Consider the following 16,719-nt stretch of genomic DNA (forward strand, 5'->3'; position numbering starts at 1 on the left):
GGGGAGTGCAATCTCTGCCAATCTGATCACGCATCGATCGCTAAAATTTCGAGGCCGTGCGGCTACATAAGCAACAACACCAGATCGCTCGCTGGTTTCCTCTTACCCTCATCTCCCTTCCCATCCTTCTCCTGCCCCCTTCACCTTCATTACGCTCTAAGTGAGTATCCGCTTTTTTGCCATCGCCCATTCCCCTCCCCACAGGTCTGTTTGCGATGCGTTGCGAGGGCAGAGAACGCGGCGGGACGATAAGCGAAAAAAAGCAAGCCCCGCGATCTCCTCTCCTTCGCATCGAAGCAGGTCTTCCTCCCTTCCGCTCGCCCCCTCTCCGCATGTAGCCCGTCGATGCTGACTTCTACTTTTGCAGGCATCAAAAATGGGAAAGGACAAGTCCCACGTTAACGTCGTCGGTGAGGACTGCACAGATTTTCGATCGTGTGCGATCGGTGCGATGTTTCATCCTCAGTTATCGGCCACGTCGATTCCGGCAAGTCGACCACCACCGGTCACTTGATCTACAAGTGCGGTGGTATCGACAAGCGTACGATCGAGAAGTTCGAGAAGGAAGCCGCCGAGTTGGGCAAGGGTTCCTTCAAGTATGGTCAGTAGGCATTGCATGCAGAGCGGCCCTCTTCGGTTATTGATCGCGATCACTGCAGCTTGGGTGCTCGACAAGCTCAAGGCCGAGCGTGAGCGTGGTATCACGATCGACATCGCGCTTTGGAAGTTCGAGACGCCGAAGTACATGGTCACCGTGAGTAGATGCATCGTCGCGTCAGTCTCGGCTAGATTGACTGATCGCGTTGCGTGAAGGTCATCGACGCCCCCGGTCACCGTGACTTCATCAAGAACATGATTACCGGTACCTCCCAGGCCGACTGCGCTATCCTCATCATCGCCGCTGGTACTGGTGAGTTCGAGGCCGGTATTTCCAAGGACGGCCAGACTCGCGAGCACGCCCTTCTTGCCTTCACTCTTGGTGTCAGGCAGCTCATCGTTGCCATCAACAAGATGGACACCACCAAGGTACATCCTCATTGCACGACGTTATCGGGCGAACAACTCACTATCGATGCAGTGGAGCGAGGACCGTTTCAACGAGATCGTCAAGGAGACGTCTACCTTCATCAAGAAGGTCGGCTACAACCCGAAGGCGGTCGCTTTCGTGCCCATCTCCGGCTGGCACGGCGACAACATGTTGGAGGAGTCCGCCAAGTAAGCGCATCTTCAAGATGATTTAGGGCTCATTTGCTGACTACATGCGTACTTTTAAGCATGACCTGGTACAAGGGCTGGTCGAGGGAGACCAAGGCCGGTCCTGTCAAGGGCAAGACGCTCCTCGACGCTATCGATGCCATCGAGCCCCCTGTCCGTCCCTCCGACAAGCCCCTCCGTCTTCCCCTCCAGGACGTCTACAAGATTGGTGGTATCGGCACGGTGCCCGTCGGTCGTGTCGAGACCGGTATCATCAAGGCCGGCATGGTCGTCACCTTCGCGCCCTCGAACGTGACTACTGAAGTCAAGTCGGTCGAGATGCACCACGAGCAGCTCGAGCAGGGTTCCCCTGGTGACAACGTTGGTTTCAACGTCAAGTACGTAACATTCACTTCTCCACCTCCTCTCCTTGATTCACCCACGATCACAGGAACGTCTCGGTCAAGGATATTCGCCGTGGTAACGTCGCCTCTGACTCGAAGAACGACCCCGCGAAGGAGGCTGCGTCCTTCAACGCCCAGGTCATCATCCTCAACCACCCTGGTCAGATCGGTGCCGGCTACGCGCCCGTGCTCGACTGCCACACCGCCCACATCGCCTGCAAGTTCGCCGAGCTCATCGAGAAGATCGACCGACGGACGGGTAAGTCGATCGAGGCGGCCCCGAAGTTCGTCAAGTCGGGCGATGCCTGCATCGCCAAGCTCGTGCCGAGCAAGCCGATGTGTGTGGAGTCTTACAACGAGTACCCTCCTCTCGGTCGCTTTGCCGTCCGTGACATGAGGCAGACGGTCGCCGTCGGTATCATCAAGTCCGTCGACAAGACCGACAAGTCTGGAGGCAAGGGTGAGTTGTCCATGATGCATCATGTATTCGTCATCGGGCTGACAGGTCCTGTCGACAGTGACCAAGTCGGCGGAGAAGGCTGGCAAGAAGAAGTAAACTGTATAGAACACGCTTTCTTTCCTCGGTTTTCCTTCCCTTGTTTTCTTTCCTCTCCCTGCATGGTATCGGTAGCCCACGCAAACTGTGCTTGTCTCTCATCCAACTGTTGTATTCACGATGACGAAGTACACCGGGGAATGCGCCCCGAATGTTCAGTAATGTTGTGCAATGTTGTCGCGATTAAAAGTGGCATTGTTTGTATCGCTAGACCTCTTGCATCGGTGTGATTCGCGTGATACTAAGGTAGCTTCACGAAATCTCGAAGCCTCGTAAGGATGGGTCTTCTACATTTGTACGGCTGCGATATCTTACACCCAGCGTCCTGGACGCAGAATCCTACATTCTCTTCAGCAGACGTGCTCCAATTCCCCACTCGTGCCTTCCTTGGGGCCAAGGTCCCTGGCTACCGTGCGCTCGAAGACCTCCATCATCACCCCAAAGAGCGAGCGAGTCAGTGCGGCGTCCCAGCGGTCCTTGGATGATTGGTCGCGGATGAAGGCGTGCTGCGCCTGCACTTCGAAGAACTGCGTAGGAGGACAATAAGCGCGGTTAGCGATCAACGGTGAACAGTAACCGAGGCAAAGGGGGAGGGGGACGTACGGAGACGGTGACATTGGCGTCTTCGAGCGTCTTGCGGATGAAGTCGCGGCCAGCTCGGGGGACGTGGGTGTCCTGCACGTTCGCAGAGGAAGGAAGAGGAATTCAGAACGTCAGACTGCGCGGATATCTCTGTGGCGACGGGCCAGCGCGTATACACGCACCTGTTTACCGAAGACCATCTGTGCCATGGGTATTCGTTAGTACTGGTGCAGATGAACTTGACCGGTAGGGGTCTGAGGGGCGATAGGAAATGGGGTACGTACGACGAGCTCCTTGCCGGTCAGGTCGCCGTTGCGGACGCGGACGAGGGAGTCGTCGTTCTTGCCCTTGCCGAGGGTCGCGCTGTGAACGTCGGTCGCGAACCAGCAGACGGAGGAGAGGATGCGGGGGTCGAAAGCTGCCTGTGCGTCAAATGAATCTCAGTCGGCGATGGGACATCGAAATATAAACTACTGCACATACTCGGAAGGCCTGTGGGAATGGGGCGGAAAGTGGCTGAGAATAGTTTTAAGTTAGAGGCTATCTGCTTACGAGGTGCCCGCCGAGACACATGCCCGTAGCTTTGCGGGCCGTGTGAGTATCGATCACATAAGGACGTAGTGCCGCACGACTGACCAGCGATCCGACCATTGCAGCTCTTGAGGGAGCACAGGAGATCGACTGAGAGGGTTGCATCCTAGCCGCTGATCAGGAACACCCGAAGAGAATGTTAGGACTAGCTCAACACGCCTCGTCGTATGCGGCGACCTCTTTCTCGATCTATTATCGGGTTCACGGGATGCTCAGACATCGGAGAGCGGAATCAGCGTGCCTTGTATCTGTTCCCTCTGTCGGTACCTACGTATGTGATTGTTGTTGAGATCAGAGATAAAGCGGAGGTGCATTGCGTACCTTCTGTGTCGTATGGAATGGGCTCGGGGCCGTCAAACTCGTGGAATGACGATGGGCACGCTACAACCTTGAGTCAAGCTAGCTCATGTCTGAAGGAGCATGTCCTTACCTACTACATATCCTTGGCTGGCGATCTGTCCCGCGAACCGCTCGACCGGACCAGTGACCTGGTAGATCTCGCTGGGAGGAATCAGTGAGATACGAACAGCGGTAGGACAGTAGGAGACAGACCTGAAAACAACGACACCTCGTTCTCTTCGTCAGATAGCAGTATGCGGCGAGCTCGAGTGCAGACTACCTGGGAACTTGGCATGGGGATAGCTAGGGAGGTTCGGGGAGATTACGAAGATCCTGATCTTGTTGCCGTTGGGGTCGAGCTTGGACGGGACGTCGTGATAGCTAGTCTTGATGAGCATGGTAGCAGCGCGTCGAATGAACTCTTGCTCTTGGAAGATTGACCGTCAGTAGACTGGGCAGCGTTGGGGCAGCTCAATTTAAACGTCCCTGTGAACCCAATTGAATGTCCCTGGGAACGCAGCGGTTGCAATGGACGGAGGCCGCGGGCCAGGACGATGGAGGCCAGTGGAGGCCAGTCTAGTGGAGCCGCGCTCGATCGCGCAGATCTAAATCTCGCAACGTGGGTCCTCACCCGGGCGCCTGTTTGGAGGCAAGCGAACGTGCCAGGAACGACCACTTCTCCTCCGCCCTCCTGCCAAAATATATTTCGTCTCTGAGCAGCCCTTGCCCTCTCTCTCTGTGACCGGCGAGCTCACCGTCTTTCAGCATCTCCAGACATGGCCACCCCCGCCGCCAGGATCCGACCCTTCCAGCCCTCTGACGACAAAGATGTCCGGTTCATCGTGGGCAAGGCAGCTATGGAGCCCCTCGCTGTCGCCAACATGAAAGGTGCGCTTCACAGAAGTCAACGTCTCGAACGGTGCAGTGACCCTCCCGTTATTCAGTGTACATGCACCCCATTACCCTGGCCATCTGGGGAGGCTTGTCGTGCATATTCATCCAATACATGCAATGGTGGCCTCACCCAGACTATGGCTTCCTCGGATACTTTCTGCCCCTGCCCGGCTTTGCATGCATGGCAGTACCGATAATGTTCCTGTGTGATTGGTGCGTCTGTCTACTCCCCTCGCACGACCAACCGACGCTGAACAGCCCCGTCGCGTGCCGTCCCCAGGTTTAACCGTCAACCCATCGAAGAAGCGATGCAACAAGTCCTGCACCGGCCCGACCTCGTCAGCGTCACCGCCTGGTACTCGCGCTCGCCCTCCTCAGGCGTGTGGATCCTCGAGTTCGGCGACAAGTTCGTCGGGCTCATTGCGCTCGACGCCTCGCTCGATTCCACTTCCACCGCGCCCGTCTCCGCCACGCAGTCGCTCGCCAAGCGCGGCAAGAAGGTCGAGTTCCCTAGCGGCACGAGCTACACCGCCGTCATCCGCCACTTCTACGTCGACGAGGCGTATCGCCCCGCCGGCGCGCAGCACGACCTCCTCCAGTTCGTGCTGAAGCACGCGTTTGAGAGCGACCCGGCAGTACAGGAGGTCAAGTGTCATGATAGCCCGCTGAGGAAGTATGTGAGCGATGCGCTGAAGAAGGCGGGCTTTGAGCTGGAGTGGAAGATGGACAAGGTTGGGATGCTGGGGTGGCAGAACAGCCTGCGCACGCTCAACAGGAGCAAGTGGAGGCCGGTGACATGAAGTATTGTACTTTCTCCTCGAATCTAATTTCGTGTAATTCAAATCTTCCACGCTCTGCATATCGTACATACATAATACTCCTGTGCTATATCTGCATTCACGTACTGAGAAAGGCCGCGATGCTCTTGACACCCGCCTCCCAGTACTTCTCGTGGATCGGGAAGTCATGTCCCGCACCCTCAATTGTGACCAATTGTGCGTGTGGGATCCGCCTATGGATGACCAGCGCGTCTGCATATGCGACCAGCGGGTCGAGCGTGCCCTGGGAAACCGACATGAAGATCATCACCAACCGTGGAGACACGTAGCAGAGTAAAGGCGTACATGGACGATGAGCACCTCCATCTGTTTCCCATTCGCTGCGTCGGTGTGCGCGATCTTGTCGAAGGCCCAGAGGAGCCCGTGGATGGGACCGCCGTGCAGACAAGAGTATACACCTTCTGCATAGCCGGGGAGTAGTTCATGTTGGAGCTTGATAAGCTGTAGAATCGGGTGAGGGACAGATGATGTGGTGTGGTGGGCAACCACGAACCTCCTGGTACTGGGGAATAGGGCTACTGACTGGGGAAGGCTAAGTGAACGCCCGGTTAATACACTCGTAGGCGGTCAGGAACTGTAGCAATATATACCTTCCCATCCGGCCCCTTGGGCGGTTCCGGGGGTGGGTCTCCTTGCTATAGTGAGAGCATTTGATCCAGCTGTAACAGCGCCCAAGCAGATAGTGCGCACGAACCTCGTGTACTCCTGCAGAAGCCATGAGCACGATCTTGCCCGACACAAGGTGCGGCAGCGTCGCGGCGAAGGCCGCGGTGATGCCGCCTCCCTACGAGTTCGGTGGCCTCCCTATGAGCGCATGCAACATCATAGCCAGTCTCATCTACGCGCACCATCGAGAATCCAGCGATGTGGGCGTGCTCCCACTTCAGATACTGCAGGAGGAGCGCAAGCTGCGTCACAAAGATGTTGGCAATGTACGCCGTCTTCGGCGCGTCGCTGTAGCCTTTGCCGTAGAGGTCTGCATGGATGTGGCTTCGGCCCCCCGTTATGCGATGATGGTATAGAGCATACGCACCATAGACTAGGACCCTGAAGCCGCGCTCGGCGAGGTAAGGGCCGTAACGCGTCCAGGTTACGCCCGGAGTCGAGAGTCCGTGAATCAGGACAACCTACCCGAGGAAGTCAGCGTGCCCTCCCTCCTACGGAGAATGATTCGGAAGAAGGATGCATACTTTCACGCCGTCTTCAGGACCAAGCAGCCAATACCGCGTACGGCCATACGGCAGCTGGACATATCCGCCTGTGAAATGGCCGTTAGTGTATAGGTCGGCGCTGTTGAGGACGTGTATGGAGCACCATTGGGGAAGAGATCGTCGGGGTATATCTGCCTGATTCTGGAGTCAGGCGGTAGTGCCGCGATGGAATGGTGAACAGGGAACGGGTGCTGCGAGGTGGCAGAAGTTCATATGCATGATCCCGGGTTCCTGAGACGATTCAGGCTGTCACTGCGTACCTCCATGTCCGTCATGCCTTCCAACCGTGTTCGCTCTCAACGGGGCACTAGAATGTCCATACTGACATCCAAGGCCTCGACCTCTTATCCCCGGTTCACCGCGCATACCGTCTCACGGAGGCTGAGTCAAGCTAGTCACCAGACCTCGCCATGCCAGAATTACCCGCGCTGGCCTTTGTAGGCTCGAGGGAAGGCCGGTGTCCGTTGGCCAGAAGCCTGAAGGTGCCGGCCAGTGTTCGAATTCTCGGACATGATTGTTATGTATGTAGAATGAGCGCAGTAGCGGACGTCCCGGAGATCGGCAGTCCTGCAATTGGCAGTAGGTCACTTGGAGGCAGCTACGGGGTCGCTACTAGTAGTAAGTACTACAGGTCGCTACACGATACATCGTCCCCAATCATCACAGGGTCGCTCAGGCTGTCTTCCGTCTCGCTCCAGAAAACTGATACCTTCCTTGATATTTCTCATTTCCCAGTCTCTTTGAACGTACAACTCAACTTGCAGATACAACAGTGCACGAGCTGTAATCGCCCAGGAGCAGTGGCAGAGCGACACATAATGAACCCTACGATATGATTCGAACACAAGTACAAGCCCAACAGAGCCCAACATGCACGACGGTGACCTGCGACGATACTCGACAACCTCATACGCCACCCATCTCGACATCGCCATCAGGTCCCGGGCCGGCAGGGGCATCTGCGTCCGCCAGCAGGGCCTCCGCCGCACGCCGAATGTTGGCGATCTTTTCTCGCATGACGCGGATGGATTCAGGGAAGAGGTCTTGCGGCGCGTAAGGCCCTTCCGACTCGACCGTGACTGTAGAAGCAGATTGTGAGAAGCTATCCATGGGCATGGAGGACAAACGTGGTGGTGGGGGGAGTATAGCAGGCGGGCATACTCACAGATGAACCAATCCCTGACCCTTTTGAGTTCCACGCATCCCTCGAATTCCTTATGCCGGAGCACCTCGCGCGACATGCTCTCCTTCCGCAGATTCCGCTCGTCAATTGAGATTTCCCCGTCCTTGCTGACCTGTACGACCCCGGGACTGAAGCATTTTGCGAATTTATGGGCAAGATGTGGAGGGACGGGTTTTGATGGGTTGAGGATGATGAGGGGATGGAGGCGGTAGGATGCGGTGGCTATAGAAGCAGGCTGGGTAAGTTGAGATTGACTGAGCAGGGGCACTATAGAAACATACCGACGGGACTCCATTTTGCGTGGTCTTTCCCGAGACCTTTTATTGCGTGGAGGTCCATGTCGATTTCTTGACCTGGTCGTAGCTTCGCAAGGACGATGTTCTATTGAATAGCTCAGCCCTTCGAGGTACTTAAGATACGCGACGATTCACCGCTCACTTTGTTTGTGGGGGCAGGGATGGGAAGAGCACCGGTGAACACCGACTGCTGCTCACCCTGAGGGATCCACAGAAGGTCACCGCTTAGCACTTCCTCGTGTATGAGCTTCCGCGGTGCGCCCTTCTCCTTCGGTGCATTCTTGTCGACTTCGCATGTCAGCTCAAGCTTGAACACAATCGTGTCCTGGTCGGTTGGAACGCCATTTGGGCTGCGGTACTTGATCAAAGATGGAGGGACGTTCAGTGGGACAAGACCGATGCGGTGTGCGAGGACCTCGTCGTGGATGACGGAGGTATTGTTGGATACATAGACATGTTCTATCGCCAAGGTAGGAATCTGCGAGGGAAGTGAGTGACCTGACTAGAGGTGTTGCGCGATCAGCGGTGCGCACCTCTGCGATGAGGATTCTCCGGAACGCATTTGCCATGGACGCGTCGACACCGACAAGGTCAAACTCTACAGACCGCTGAGACAGCCTCTTCACCTCAATCTTAAAGTCCTATCACACCGTCCACACCATCAGCATATACCCGGAACTCGCCCCAGCAACCCCACTCACCTCCTTGAACTTCGCCAAGTTCCAACTATGGTCCTCGCCGGGATAGTGGCCGGGATAATCCGTGCTCGACACGTCTGACACGCGTTCCGCATGCACTCCGACATGCCGCCTCGGGTTGAAGACAGACGGGGGTAGCGTGGACGAGGAGGCGGCGGCGGAAGAGGAAGCCATTTTTCGCGGGATTGGGCGCTCGAGCGCGAAATGTCTGTAAGGAAGAAGCGTCAGTGGATCTCAGATCGGAGAGTCGATCGCACCGCGCCGGGCAGTCCGCCACACCCATGCCCTCTTTCCTCTCGTCCTCCCTCGCCCCCGCCGCGGCGCGCACTCAGCCGTTCGTCCTGCTGCAGAGCTCGACAGCGCAGTCTTGTGTCGATGTGCTACGTTTCGCTGTACGCGAAGCGACGAGCAAGGCCGATGGGTGTACCCTGCTGTTCTCTCTGCTTTACCCGCCCTCTGCTCTCGTCGAGCAGAACCAGTTGAGCCATGAACGCCTGCAAATCTTTGACTGGACCTCGCAAGTCCCAGGCTACTCCGAAAAAGATTTTGATGTCAAGTCGCAGATGCTTGGAACCGTGCAGGATGGTGAGTACAGCCCTACCTACGGTTGGCGTCGTGGTTAGCTCAACGAGACGTTCAGCACCACAAGGTCCAATGACTATCGTAGTCGATTCTGGCGATATACTTCTCTCTGATATTGGATCCCTGTCGAAGACAGAGCAGCTCCTCGCTTCCTTACTCTCCGTGGTGAAGTCTCGCAAAGGTACGTTCTGCACATAAGCCATACAACCCCAGTAACTGAGAATACGATCCAGGCTCTCGCTTAGTGATACACCTCAACACACCCTCCCCTCTAACATCAATACTCACGCAAACTCGTTTCTGCTCGAGTTTCACACACATCATCGCCCACCCAACCGCCCTCATCTCGCATCTCGCAACCGCGTACCTCACCCCGCCCCCGCCACTATCGCCCCCGGAAAAGTTTTGGCGCGTATTCAACCCTATCGCAGAGCGACATTACGAGAGCGAGAAGCTTGTCTTCGGTTCGGACGGCGAGGGCAGCGGCGGCAGTGAGTTCGTGACGGAGTTGCTCACCCGCGGCGCCGATGGGAGCGGACGTCGGAGGGGCGTCGAGAGGGCACTGGAGGGTTGGTCTGCAGGTGCACCGTGCGAGTTGAGCGCTTTGGGCGCACTCAAGGCGTTGTTCGTGAGACGGATCGCTGAGGAGGTATGCTTCACGTTGCAGGCGTTTGGACGATCTGCTCACAGATGTCATAGCAAGCGGCACCGGATCCTACGCAGAACCTCTCCTTCAATCTCAACCTCACGGACGAGCAGCAGAGATCTCGTGCGCAAGTCCCGTTGCCATACGCTCATGAAGGGAAGCCGACCGAACAAACAACCGTGCCGCTACCCGCTGCGATCCTTTATGATCCAGATTCAGCAGACGATCTGGACGATGACGACCCAGACGAGGATTTGGACATATAATAAGTGTATAATGAAGCATGTGTGTAAGTACTGTATCAGTTGTTCGTCCTCGCAGAAGTTTTGGCCCCGCACGCGAAATTGCCTAATCCAAGCGAGGCAGGTCAATGACGATCCTGTTGCTATTAATCCATGCACCTTCATGCGTACGTATATGCGTGGGTTATGCAGGCCCGAGTTAGCAACAGCCAAGGCTAGAGCTGTTTCCTCACAAGACACCGTACACAAAAGGCTCGGGCCTAAGCGCCGATTTGGCCTTCTCCTGGCTACACCCATAACACGACTACATAAAAGGAAGACAACACCAATCGTACAGTCGACCTCAACGCCGCAACAACAACATGACCGTGTCTCATCGCCACCATTTTCCGTGCATCTCCTGTGTCCTGCGGTTCGCAGAGGCTTGTTTCGTATGCCCCGTGCCACACCATCCCAATTCAAGACTCCCACCTCAGGATGTGGCGCCAGTCATCGACATCGTGAGGCCTTTCTCTCCCGAACCCGCGCATGTACCAAGGCATGCCATGTGGTCGGACAAGCCGCATCTCTACAGGCCGTACCCTCCGCTGCGGCCACGGTGCGGACCAATGCGAGCGATGCCACCGATGGACCCCGATAGCCGTACGATGGCAGCGTCATGGCCTCCTCTGAGCGATAGCACAACCACTCGAGATCCGAGTTTCGTATACCTGGACGAAAGGTGAGCAGCTCTAGTGCCTCTTCGACCACTCACGGTTGGCTGACCGATCTTGACTGCAGTACTAGGAGCGCACTTGAGCCTTCACTGGGGCCACTAGGTCCTGCCATCTCTCATCGAGCCTCAGATGCAGATATCGCAGGCTATAATCACGTACAAGAACATGATACCGAAGAAACGATCCTGGTGCCCATGCACGATGCACAGAGTCCGGTTCAAGTTGACGTGTGTTCAGGCGTGTAGTGGATGCGGGAGCCTATCATACGGAGAGCAGCAGTTATGATGAACTCTCGCGGACATACTTAACTTTGGTATACGATATCAATCAGACAGACTCTCTGACTTCGTCAAGTCGTGCAGAGAGGTTGACGCGCCACTGGCAGGTGCAGTATGTTCATGTTTCAATCGGAGCAAACAGCGCATCTGGGGTGATTTCAAAGAGAGTGGGAACCCTTGACAGAAGCGTATTCATAAGACCTCAATGTCCCTCGTGCCGAGATAGTCATAGTGTGTCAATGAGTTTGCCGGGGCCAACTTAGAACTAGCAACCAACCGACACGGTCACGTGAGCGTGTGTGCGCATGAACGAGTTCAGAAAGTCCGATCCACGCAGAAGGTCGGGAAATTGGAAAGTACGCCCCTACGGAAATAGCCGCCGGCCGTAGTCCGCGCCTGCCCAATATGGCAAGTGCACTCTTGCCCGCTGTTTCGTGGCAAAGCTCGACATCTGTACGTTATATGTTGAAGTATAGAGACCATAAACGACCTACAGAGTGCCTAAAAATAATTTGATCAGTGTAGGAGAGTGTATGTGTCCAGTACAACACCGTGTGCATGCCGTCACAGGCTGTCACGCGCAGGGCGCCCGCGTCACACACACGTGACACGTCCCAGTGCGGTAAGCAAGGACAGTCACGGTTCAATTGTACCGCCCATCCTCTTCGCGTACTCTCTAGGATCAATGGAACCCACTCCGGAGCAGGCCGCCGAGCTCTACACCGCGCCAAGAACGGTAGATTGGGCATGCAGCACCTGTGGTTGCTCACTTGAGATCCGGTTGACGAGGAGCAATGAGAAGGGGAACCGTGGGCGATCCTACGTGTCGGTAAGCTGGCCGTTATCTGCTGAGTGTTCGCATCCGTGCTTATCCTCAACAGTGCCGTGAGCCAGCGAGCCAATCCAAGCCATCGCCGTGCAACTTCTTCCGCTGGGTAACAAGCCGCATCCATCCGACTCCCCACTCCCGCGCCGGATCAAGCGGGACAGAGAGTACGATCATGGATGCACGTTCTGCGGGTGAGCCGAGTAGTGTCAGACCGAATCCCACAAGCACGGTGCGTGATCTGTCCCATCTCTTATCACTGCAACAAATTAATCGCAATTATAGGTGTCAGTACAGTCTGCATCGACACAGTCGTCCTCGCAGCCTGCCGGTTCGGCCAATCCACAGCAGCACTGCTCGCACACTTCTGGTGCAAAGCAGTGCACGTCCAGACGCATTCGCAAGGACTGCCGCCGCCGCATGTGTCGCAAGCATTGTTGTGCGAGCGGCGGTTGTGTGGCTCCTGATCACGCTGGCGCAAAGCCGATCGAGGCCTACATGCCTAACGCAGACTCACCATCTGCTGGCAGTCCTGGTGCCTTGGCTGTTACCATTTCCCCAGCGATGCCAGGATCCTCTGGGTCCTTGCTGCCAACCTCACGCTCAGCACCAGTCATCGCCGACGAGGTCCGCACAGCATTGACAGCTACTCAGCCGGCGATGAGTTCCAGGCCACGCCCCTCCCAGCCTCTGCAAGCCTCCTTACCTACGGTGGTGGGAGGTGACAATGCAGAGCCCCGCCATGCGTCGCAGATGCTCCCTATGGTCACCGAAACCTACCTACGCGAGCAACAAGCCCTGCAGCAGCGACGCGAGCAGGACGCTCAACGCCTGGAGGCTCGGCGCTTGGCGCGCCAGTACATAACTGTGTTTGCTTGGGTTCAGGTATGGGACGATCATTCTAAGCGCTGACATATTGTTGATTTGTTCTCATGCGAACAGAACGCGGACGTGGAGGTGTTCATCTTGCAAGAAGAGCTCGTCTGGCCACACCTCAAGCTCACGCACACGGTACTCTGCGACCTTGGGTTCAAGAACGAGGACGACGAGAAGCTGTGCCGAGTGAAGATGTACCAGAAGTCGCTTGGCGTGTGGTCTGTCGTCAAGCAAGACCAGGTGTTCGCTGTCGATGAAGAGGAGAAGGTCTTCGTCAAGGCCCTTGATGTCGCTGACCCACCTCAATTCGCCGAGCTTCTGAGTGCGGCGACCCGCACGAAGGAGCCTCATCTGCACAAGAATATTGCATACGAGCGTGCGAGCATCCGCGAGCAATCACATGCTGCAATCATCAAGGCTAACCCACCGCTCCGGCAGCGACATGCGCCTTCACGATCTCAGTCGGTCTTGTCTCACAACTCGGACACAGGACCAATCATCTATGCTAACCCACTGCTCCGGCCGCGACACGCACCTTCACGATCTCAGTCGGTCTTGTCTCACGACTCGGACACAGGAGCCTTGCCAGCTACCACGGACTCGCAGACTCAATCCCACAAACGCCAGCACTCTGACCGGCCTGTCCCTACCCAGAGGAAGCGACGGCCTCTCATCAAGCAAGAGGTCGCTGATGCTATTGATCTGACTGTAGAGCACTCGTCTGATTCAGCGACTGCCGCGTCTGGCTCTGCATCTGGCTCTCCTTGGGACCCCATTGCTATCGAGTTCTCTGATGACGACATGACTGCCACTGCAGGTTCAACTCTTCTGGGTGCCTCTGGCAACTCCCTCGGCTCGACGACGACATCAAAGAGCAAGGGCAAAGCCCGAGAATCACGACGACGCTCGCACTCAGTTCTGTCTATCTCTGACTCAGATGACGACGAGCCTCTCTCGGCTGGACGACCTGGTGAATCTTCAGCAAATGACGAGTCAAGCTCTGGTGGCTCGAAGCCTCGGAAAGAGCGGCCACTTGACATCGCACGGCGAAAATCTGGGGAGCCTATACGCTGGCTAACGCCATCAATCCAGCAGTGGCCTCGTGACTACTATGCTACGGACATCGTCGATGGGTTCGAGGCGATCGATGCAGCAGTCGCAACCCGGACAAACACGGTGGCAGGGGCTTTCGAGGCCCACTTCAAGATCAAGTATGCTCATGGCACCTACTACGAACATCGGAAGCGCTGGAACAACGCGCCCCCGGATGTGAAGAACAAGCTTCTCAAGGCCGGCAGGACGGGTCTAGGGCTGTGGTCGACCTTCATGAACGCAGTTCGCGCACCGAATGCTGAGGTGAAGGCTGCACGCAAGCGGGAGAGGGCCTCTCGGCGCGCTGCCCCTCTACGCATCCCTGCTGGTTTTGAGTATGAAACTTCACCAGAAGTGGACGAGCTCTCGGACGAGCTCTCGGACGACTAGACGCTTTGTATGTTCCTCGTCGTTGTGTACTATATCCTCGTTGTGTACCTCCTTTTCCTTCTCGTCATGTAGTACTACCTCCTTATTCCCGTCATGTAGCTTCCTCCCGTCATGTAGCCTCTTCAAGTTCTCGTTGTGTACCTCTGTTGTATATCTCCTTGCTGTGTCTCATTACTCGTGTACATACTAGATCTGTAGATTGTACAAAATCACCCTTGCATCAATCGCATTGGGAAGCACGACGGCCGCGGGAGCATCGCCATGAACATCGTCGCCCGCTTTCGACGGGAACGGCAGGTCTATCTCGACGGGTGTTGACAGGAGCCATGCTATCGGCCCGACGGCGAGCAATAACATGTTCTCTGTCGCTGGCAAGAACGCCACCAACGCGTTCACGAGGAAGCCGTCCATGCATAACATCCAGTGCCTGAGCCAGACCCTTCCGCGCGGCATCAGCTCGACGACCACCCAGGGGCACGGTAGTGCGCAAGACCACGGGCACGGTCACGGCGCTGACGTCGATGATGGCGAGCAGCTGGCATCTCCGGGTTTGACGTTCTCGCCGCGCACACCGGCGACGCTGAGCCCTGCTACGCCTTTTGGCGGGTTCTCAGGCTTCCACGCCGCAGAGTCGTACGAAGGGAGCGGGATGGTCGGCGTCATGGAGAAGGGTCACCACGGGTTCGCGATGGGACATCACCAGGAGATGGGCGCGCATGCGAAGGAAGAGGCGAAGAAGATGGAGGAGCGGGCCGAGAGAGATTAGGAGTGTTGTGGGCATGTACGAAGGACGTGTACAGGCGCTAACGGCTCGCGTGCAGTGCGCGACGCGACATGTGCGCGACGCAATGTGGTGGGCTAGCGCGTACCGGGGACGCGATGGTCAGCAGACGAGCGCGGTGGGTGGACGCCAGGGGGAACGACGCTATAGGCACGACAGATCAGTAAAACCCTGCACGCAGCGAGCGCGACTCACCGAGTGCCTCCTTATCCGCGTCCCACTCGCTCCAGCGCCGGCCGCGCAGCACACAGACGTGGTGTGCGTGACCGTCCCATCATGTAGAGTGCCCGTAGAACGCGTGCCATAGAGTATAGAGTAGCCACCGGTGCGTCATCTGGAGAGGAGAGCCTCGCCCACATCTGCCAGTCAGAGGCTCGTGGCGAGTTCGTATTGGTCGCGGTGTCCCAGCGCAGCCAAGTAAGGTGCCGTCTGCTAGGAAGTCTGCCTTCCGTAGATGACTTCAACCATGGGACGGCGCTGTAGTGTGGCATCGGGGACGAGAGCGGATCGGCTTGTCTCGTTGAAGGTGATTGTGGAGGGATGAACGGGATCGTAACTGCCAGCAGAGCAACCTATCCGGTACGAGCAGCTCATCACCCGGCCTCCGTGAGGGGCCAAGGCAACCGTGACATCGTACGGACAGGCTGATACTAGTAGTGGCGATCTAAACCGAAGAGCAAGTCGTCCGAGTGCGACGCGCGGGCCCGCCGTTCGTCGAGGGCGGCTCGCCTTGCTGCTGCTGGGGCGCACTGGGACTGGCGAGTCGTGCTGAACGTCGGACGACGAGAGGAGACGCGCGAGGGCGGAGGAACGTCGTCGGAAGACATGCTGAGAGAGCCGATGGAGTCGGTGGGCGACGCGACGGACAGGGGAGACCTTCGGCAGGGACGGCGCGGTGTTGAGCGATAGGAGAGTGTGGGGAGCTCGAGCACGCGTGCGAGAGCGCGTCGGACGACGAGAGGAGACGCGCGAGGGCGGAGGAACGCGCGGCCCCTGTGGCAGATCGCCCCCTGCCGCGGCGTAATCGAGGTTGGTGAGTTGCTGCGCGCGGGAGACGAGGGAGAGGACATCGCGGCACCAAGCGACCTGGAAGGCTGGCGGCTGGTCAGAAGTAGACTGGGAATCTTGGCCGTTGCTCGTGAAGCTTCGCCCGCGCGGGCCGAGGGCACGAGCGACAGGCACGGTATGCGCCGTGGTCGTACGGGTCATCTACTTTGTCTGCTGCTGGGTGAGATGAATACGTGGCCGCAGAAAACCGGACGCACCTGACGAATTCCCTTCAGCCTCCTTCTTCCTCGTCCTCCTCGTCCTCGCCCTCCTTCAAATCTGGCTCCGGGCGGTTCGTAGTTGACGTGCAGCCCGTGTGAGCGAGCGTCTCGAGTCGACGGCCTGCTACTTCCGAGGAAGTCGTAAGGAGGGACCAGTACCTCATAGAGGACGCCGCGCGCGCGGCGTTAATGCACTGCCGCGGAACAAGCGTGCTATGCGGTATCTGGCAACCCA

General features: G+C 57.2%; 8 protein-coding genes across 8 annotated transcripts; 5 read left to right on the forward strand and 3 right to left on the reverse strand.

Annotated features, from left to right (window-relative positions):
* Positions 1 to 376: 376 nt before the first annotated feature.
* On the forward strand, positions 377 to 2,154 carry C8Q71DRAFT_858458 (translation elongation factor; the record flags this gene model as incomplete). The annotated part of the gene is made up of 8 exons (XM_047927522.1): positions 377 to 410; positions 467 to 601; positions 660 to 754; positions 814 to 1,026; positions 1,079 to 1,215; positions 1,275 to 1,592; positions 1,646 to 2,058; positions 2,117 to 2,154. The coding sequence occupies 8 exons, from the start codon at positions 377 to 379 to the stop codon at positions 2,152 to 2,154; spliced, it is 1,383 nt and encodes a 460-aa protein (XP_047777974.1).
* A 322-nt stretch (positions 2,155 to 2,476) lies between these two features.
* C8Q71DRAFT_869273 (dienelactone hydrolase) lies at positions 2,477 to 4,064 on the reverse strand (the record flags this gene model as incomplete). The annotated part of the gene is made up of 10 exons (XM_047928314.1): positions 2,477 to 2,681; positions 2,758 to 2,829; positions 2,919 to 2,936; positions 3,021 to 3,158; positions 3,220 to 3,228; positions 3,289 to 3,317; positions 3,649 to 3,708; positions 3,758 to 3,828; positions 3,880 to 3,895; positions 3,947 to 4,064. 10 exons carry the CDS (start codon positions 4,062 to 4,064, stop codon positions 2,505 to 2,507), a joined length of 708 nt encoding a protein of 235 aa, XP_047777975.1. The 3' UTR covers positions 2,477 to 2,504.
* Positions 4,065 to 4,297: 233 nt separating this feature from the next.
* Positions 4,298 to 5,409, forward strand: C8Q71DRAFT_87665 (uncharacterized protein). Its single transcript, XM_047928414.1, has 3 exons — positions 4,298 to 4,554; positions 4,611 to 4,773; positions 4,841 to 5,409. The coding sequence occupies exons 1-3, from the start codon at positions 4,443 to 4,445 to the stop codon at positions 5,358 to 5,360; spliced, it is 795 nt and encodes a 264-aa protein (XP_047777976.1). The 5' UTR covers positions 4,298 to 4,442; the 3' UTR covers positions 5,361 to 5,409.
* Positions 5,410 to 5,457: 48 nt separating this feature from the next.
* Positions 5,458 to 6,885, reverse strand: C8Q71DRAFT_858461 (alpha/beta-hydrolase; the record flags this gene model as incomplete). Its single annotated transcript, XM_047927523.1, has 10 exons — positions 5,458 to 5,622; positions 5,685 to 5,840; positions 5,893 to 5,931; positions 5,990 to 6,034; positions 6,094 to 6,183; positions 6,248 to 6,375; positions 6,433 to 6,526; positions 6,590 to 6,657; positions 6,714 to 6,801; positions 6,871 to 6,885. The coding sequence occupies 10 exons, from the start codon at positions 6,883 to 6,885 to the stop codon at positions 5,458 to 5,460; spliced, it is 888 nt and encodes a 295-aa protein (XP_047777977.1).
* A 460-nt stretch (positions 6,886 to 7,345) lies between these two features.
* C8Q71DRAFT_811037 (insert subdomain of RNA polymerase alpha subunit) lies at positions 7,346 to 8,998 on the reverse strand. The gene is made up of 6 exons (XM_047926054.1): positions 8,791 to 8,998; positions 8,623 to 8,730; positions 8,232 to 8,567; positions 8,075 to 8,174; positions 7,776 to 8,015; positions 7,346 to 7,689 (listed from the first exon to the last, which is right to left on the reverse strand). The coding sequence occupies exons 1-6, from the start codon at positions 8,959 to 8,961 to the stop codon at positions 7,517 to 7,519; spliced, it is 1,128 nt and encodes a 375-aa protein (XP_047777978.1). The 5' UTR covers positions 8,962 to 8,998; the 3' UTR covers positions 7,346 to 7,516.
* Positions 8,999 to 9,068: 70 nt separating this feature from the next.
* On the forward strand, positions 9,069 to 10,281 carry C8Q71DRAFT_858463 (uncharacterized protein; the record flags this gene model as incomplete). The annotated part of the gene is made up of 4 exons (XM_047927524.1): positions 9,069 to 9,372; positions 9,428 to 9,550; positions 9,603 to 10,018; positions 10,069 to 10,281. The coding sequence occupies 4 exons, from the start codon at positions 9,069 to 9,071 to the stop codon at positions 10,279 to 10,281; spliced, it is 1,056 nt and encodes a 351-aa protein (XP_047777979.1).
* Positions 10,282 to 10,283: 2 nt separating this feature from the next.
* C8Q71DRAFT_762745 (uncharacterized protein) lies at positions 10,284 to 11,480 on the forward strand. Its single transcript, XM_047923942.1, has 3 exons — positions 10,284 to 10,304; positions 10,382 to 10,978; positions 11,038 to 11,480. Exons 2-3 carry the CDS (start codon positions 10,620 to 10,622, stop codon positions 11,216 to 11,218), a joined length of 540 nt encoding a protein of 179 aa, XP_047777980.1. The 5' UTR covers positions 10,284 to 10,304; positions 10,382 to 10,619; the 3' UTR covers positions 11,219 to 11,480.
* A 176-nt stretch (positions 11,481 to 11,656) lies between these two features.
* C8Q71DRAFT_724251 (uncharacterized protein) lies at positions 11,657 to 15,201 on the forward strand (the record flags this gene model as incomplete). The annotated part of the gene is made up of 7 exons (XM_047921627.1): positions 11,657 to 11,704; positions 11,822 to 11,873; positions 11,932 to 12,080; positions 12,133 to 12,309; positions 12,363 to 12,962; positions 13,020 to 14,380; positions 14,733 to 15,201. 7 exons carry the CDS (start codon positions 11,657 to 11,659, stop codon positions 15,199 to 15,201), a joined length of 2,856 nt encoding a protein of 951 aa, XP_047777981.1.
* Between the last annotated feature and the right edge of the window lie 1,518 nt (positions 15,202 to 16,719).

Source organism: Rhodofomes roseus (assembly GCF_022264815.1).
Source record: "Rhodofomes roseus strain CIRM-BRFM 1785 chromosome Unknown C8Q71scaffold_12, whole genome shotgun sequence".
Classification (NCBI taxonomy): Eukaryota; Fungi; Basidiomycota; class Agaricomycetes; order Polyporales; family Fomitopsidaceae; genus Rhodofomes; species Rhodofomes roseus.

Coding starts and splice junctions, on each gene's coding strand:
- C8Q71DRAFT_762745 (XM_047923942.1), top strand. CDS start 10,620: ATGACCGTGTCTCATCGCCACCATTTTCCGTGCATCTCCTGTGTCCTG. Junction 10,979..11,037: donor TTCGTATACCTGGACGAAAG/GTGAGCAGCTCT, acceptor TCTTGACTGCAG/TACTAGGAGCGCACTTGAGC.
- C8Q71DRAFT_87665 (XM_047928414.1), top strand. CDS start 4,443: ATGGCCACCCCCGCCGCCAGGATCCGACCCTTCCAGCCCTCTGACGAC. Junction 4,555..4,610: donor CGCTGTCGCCAACATGAAAG/GTGCGCTTCACA, acceptor CCCGTTATTCAG/TGTACATGCACCCCATTACC. Junction 4,774..4,840: donor ATAATGTTCCTGTGTGATTG/GTGCGTCTGTCT, acceptor TGCCGTCCCCAG/GTTTAACCGTCAACCCATCG.
- C8Q71DRAFT_811037 (XM_047926054.1), bottom strand. CDS start 8,961: ATGGCTTCCTCTTCCGCCGCCGCCTCCTCGTCCACGCTACCCCCGTCT. Junction 8,175..8,231: donor TCCCTGCCCCCACAAACAAA/GTGAGCGGTGAA, acceptor GCTATTCAATAG/AACATCGTCCTTGCGAAGCT. Junction 7,690..7,775: donor GGTCAGGGATTGGTTCATCT/GTGAGTATGCCC, acceptor CTGCTTCTACAG/TCACGGTCGAGTCGGAAGGG.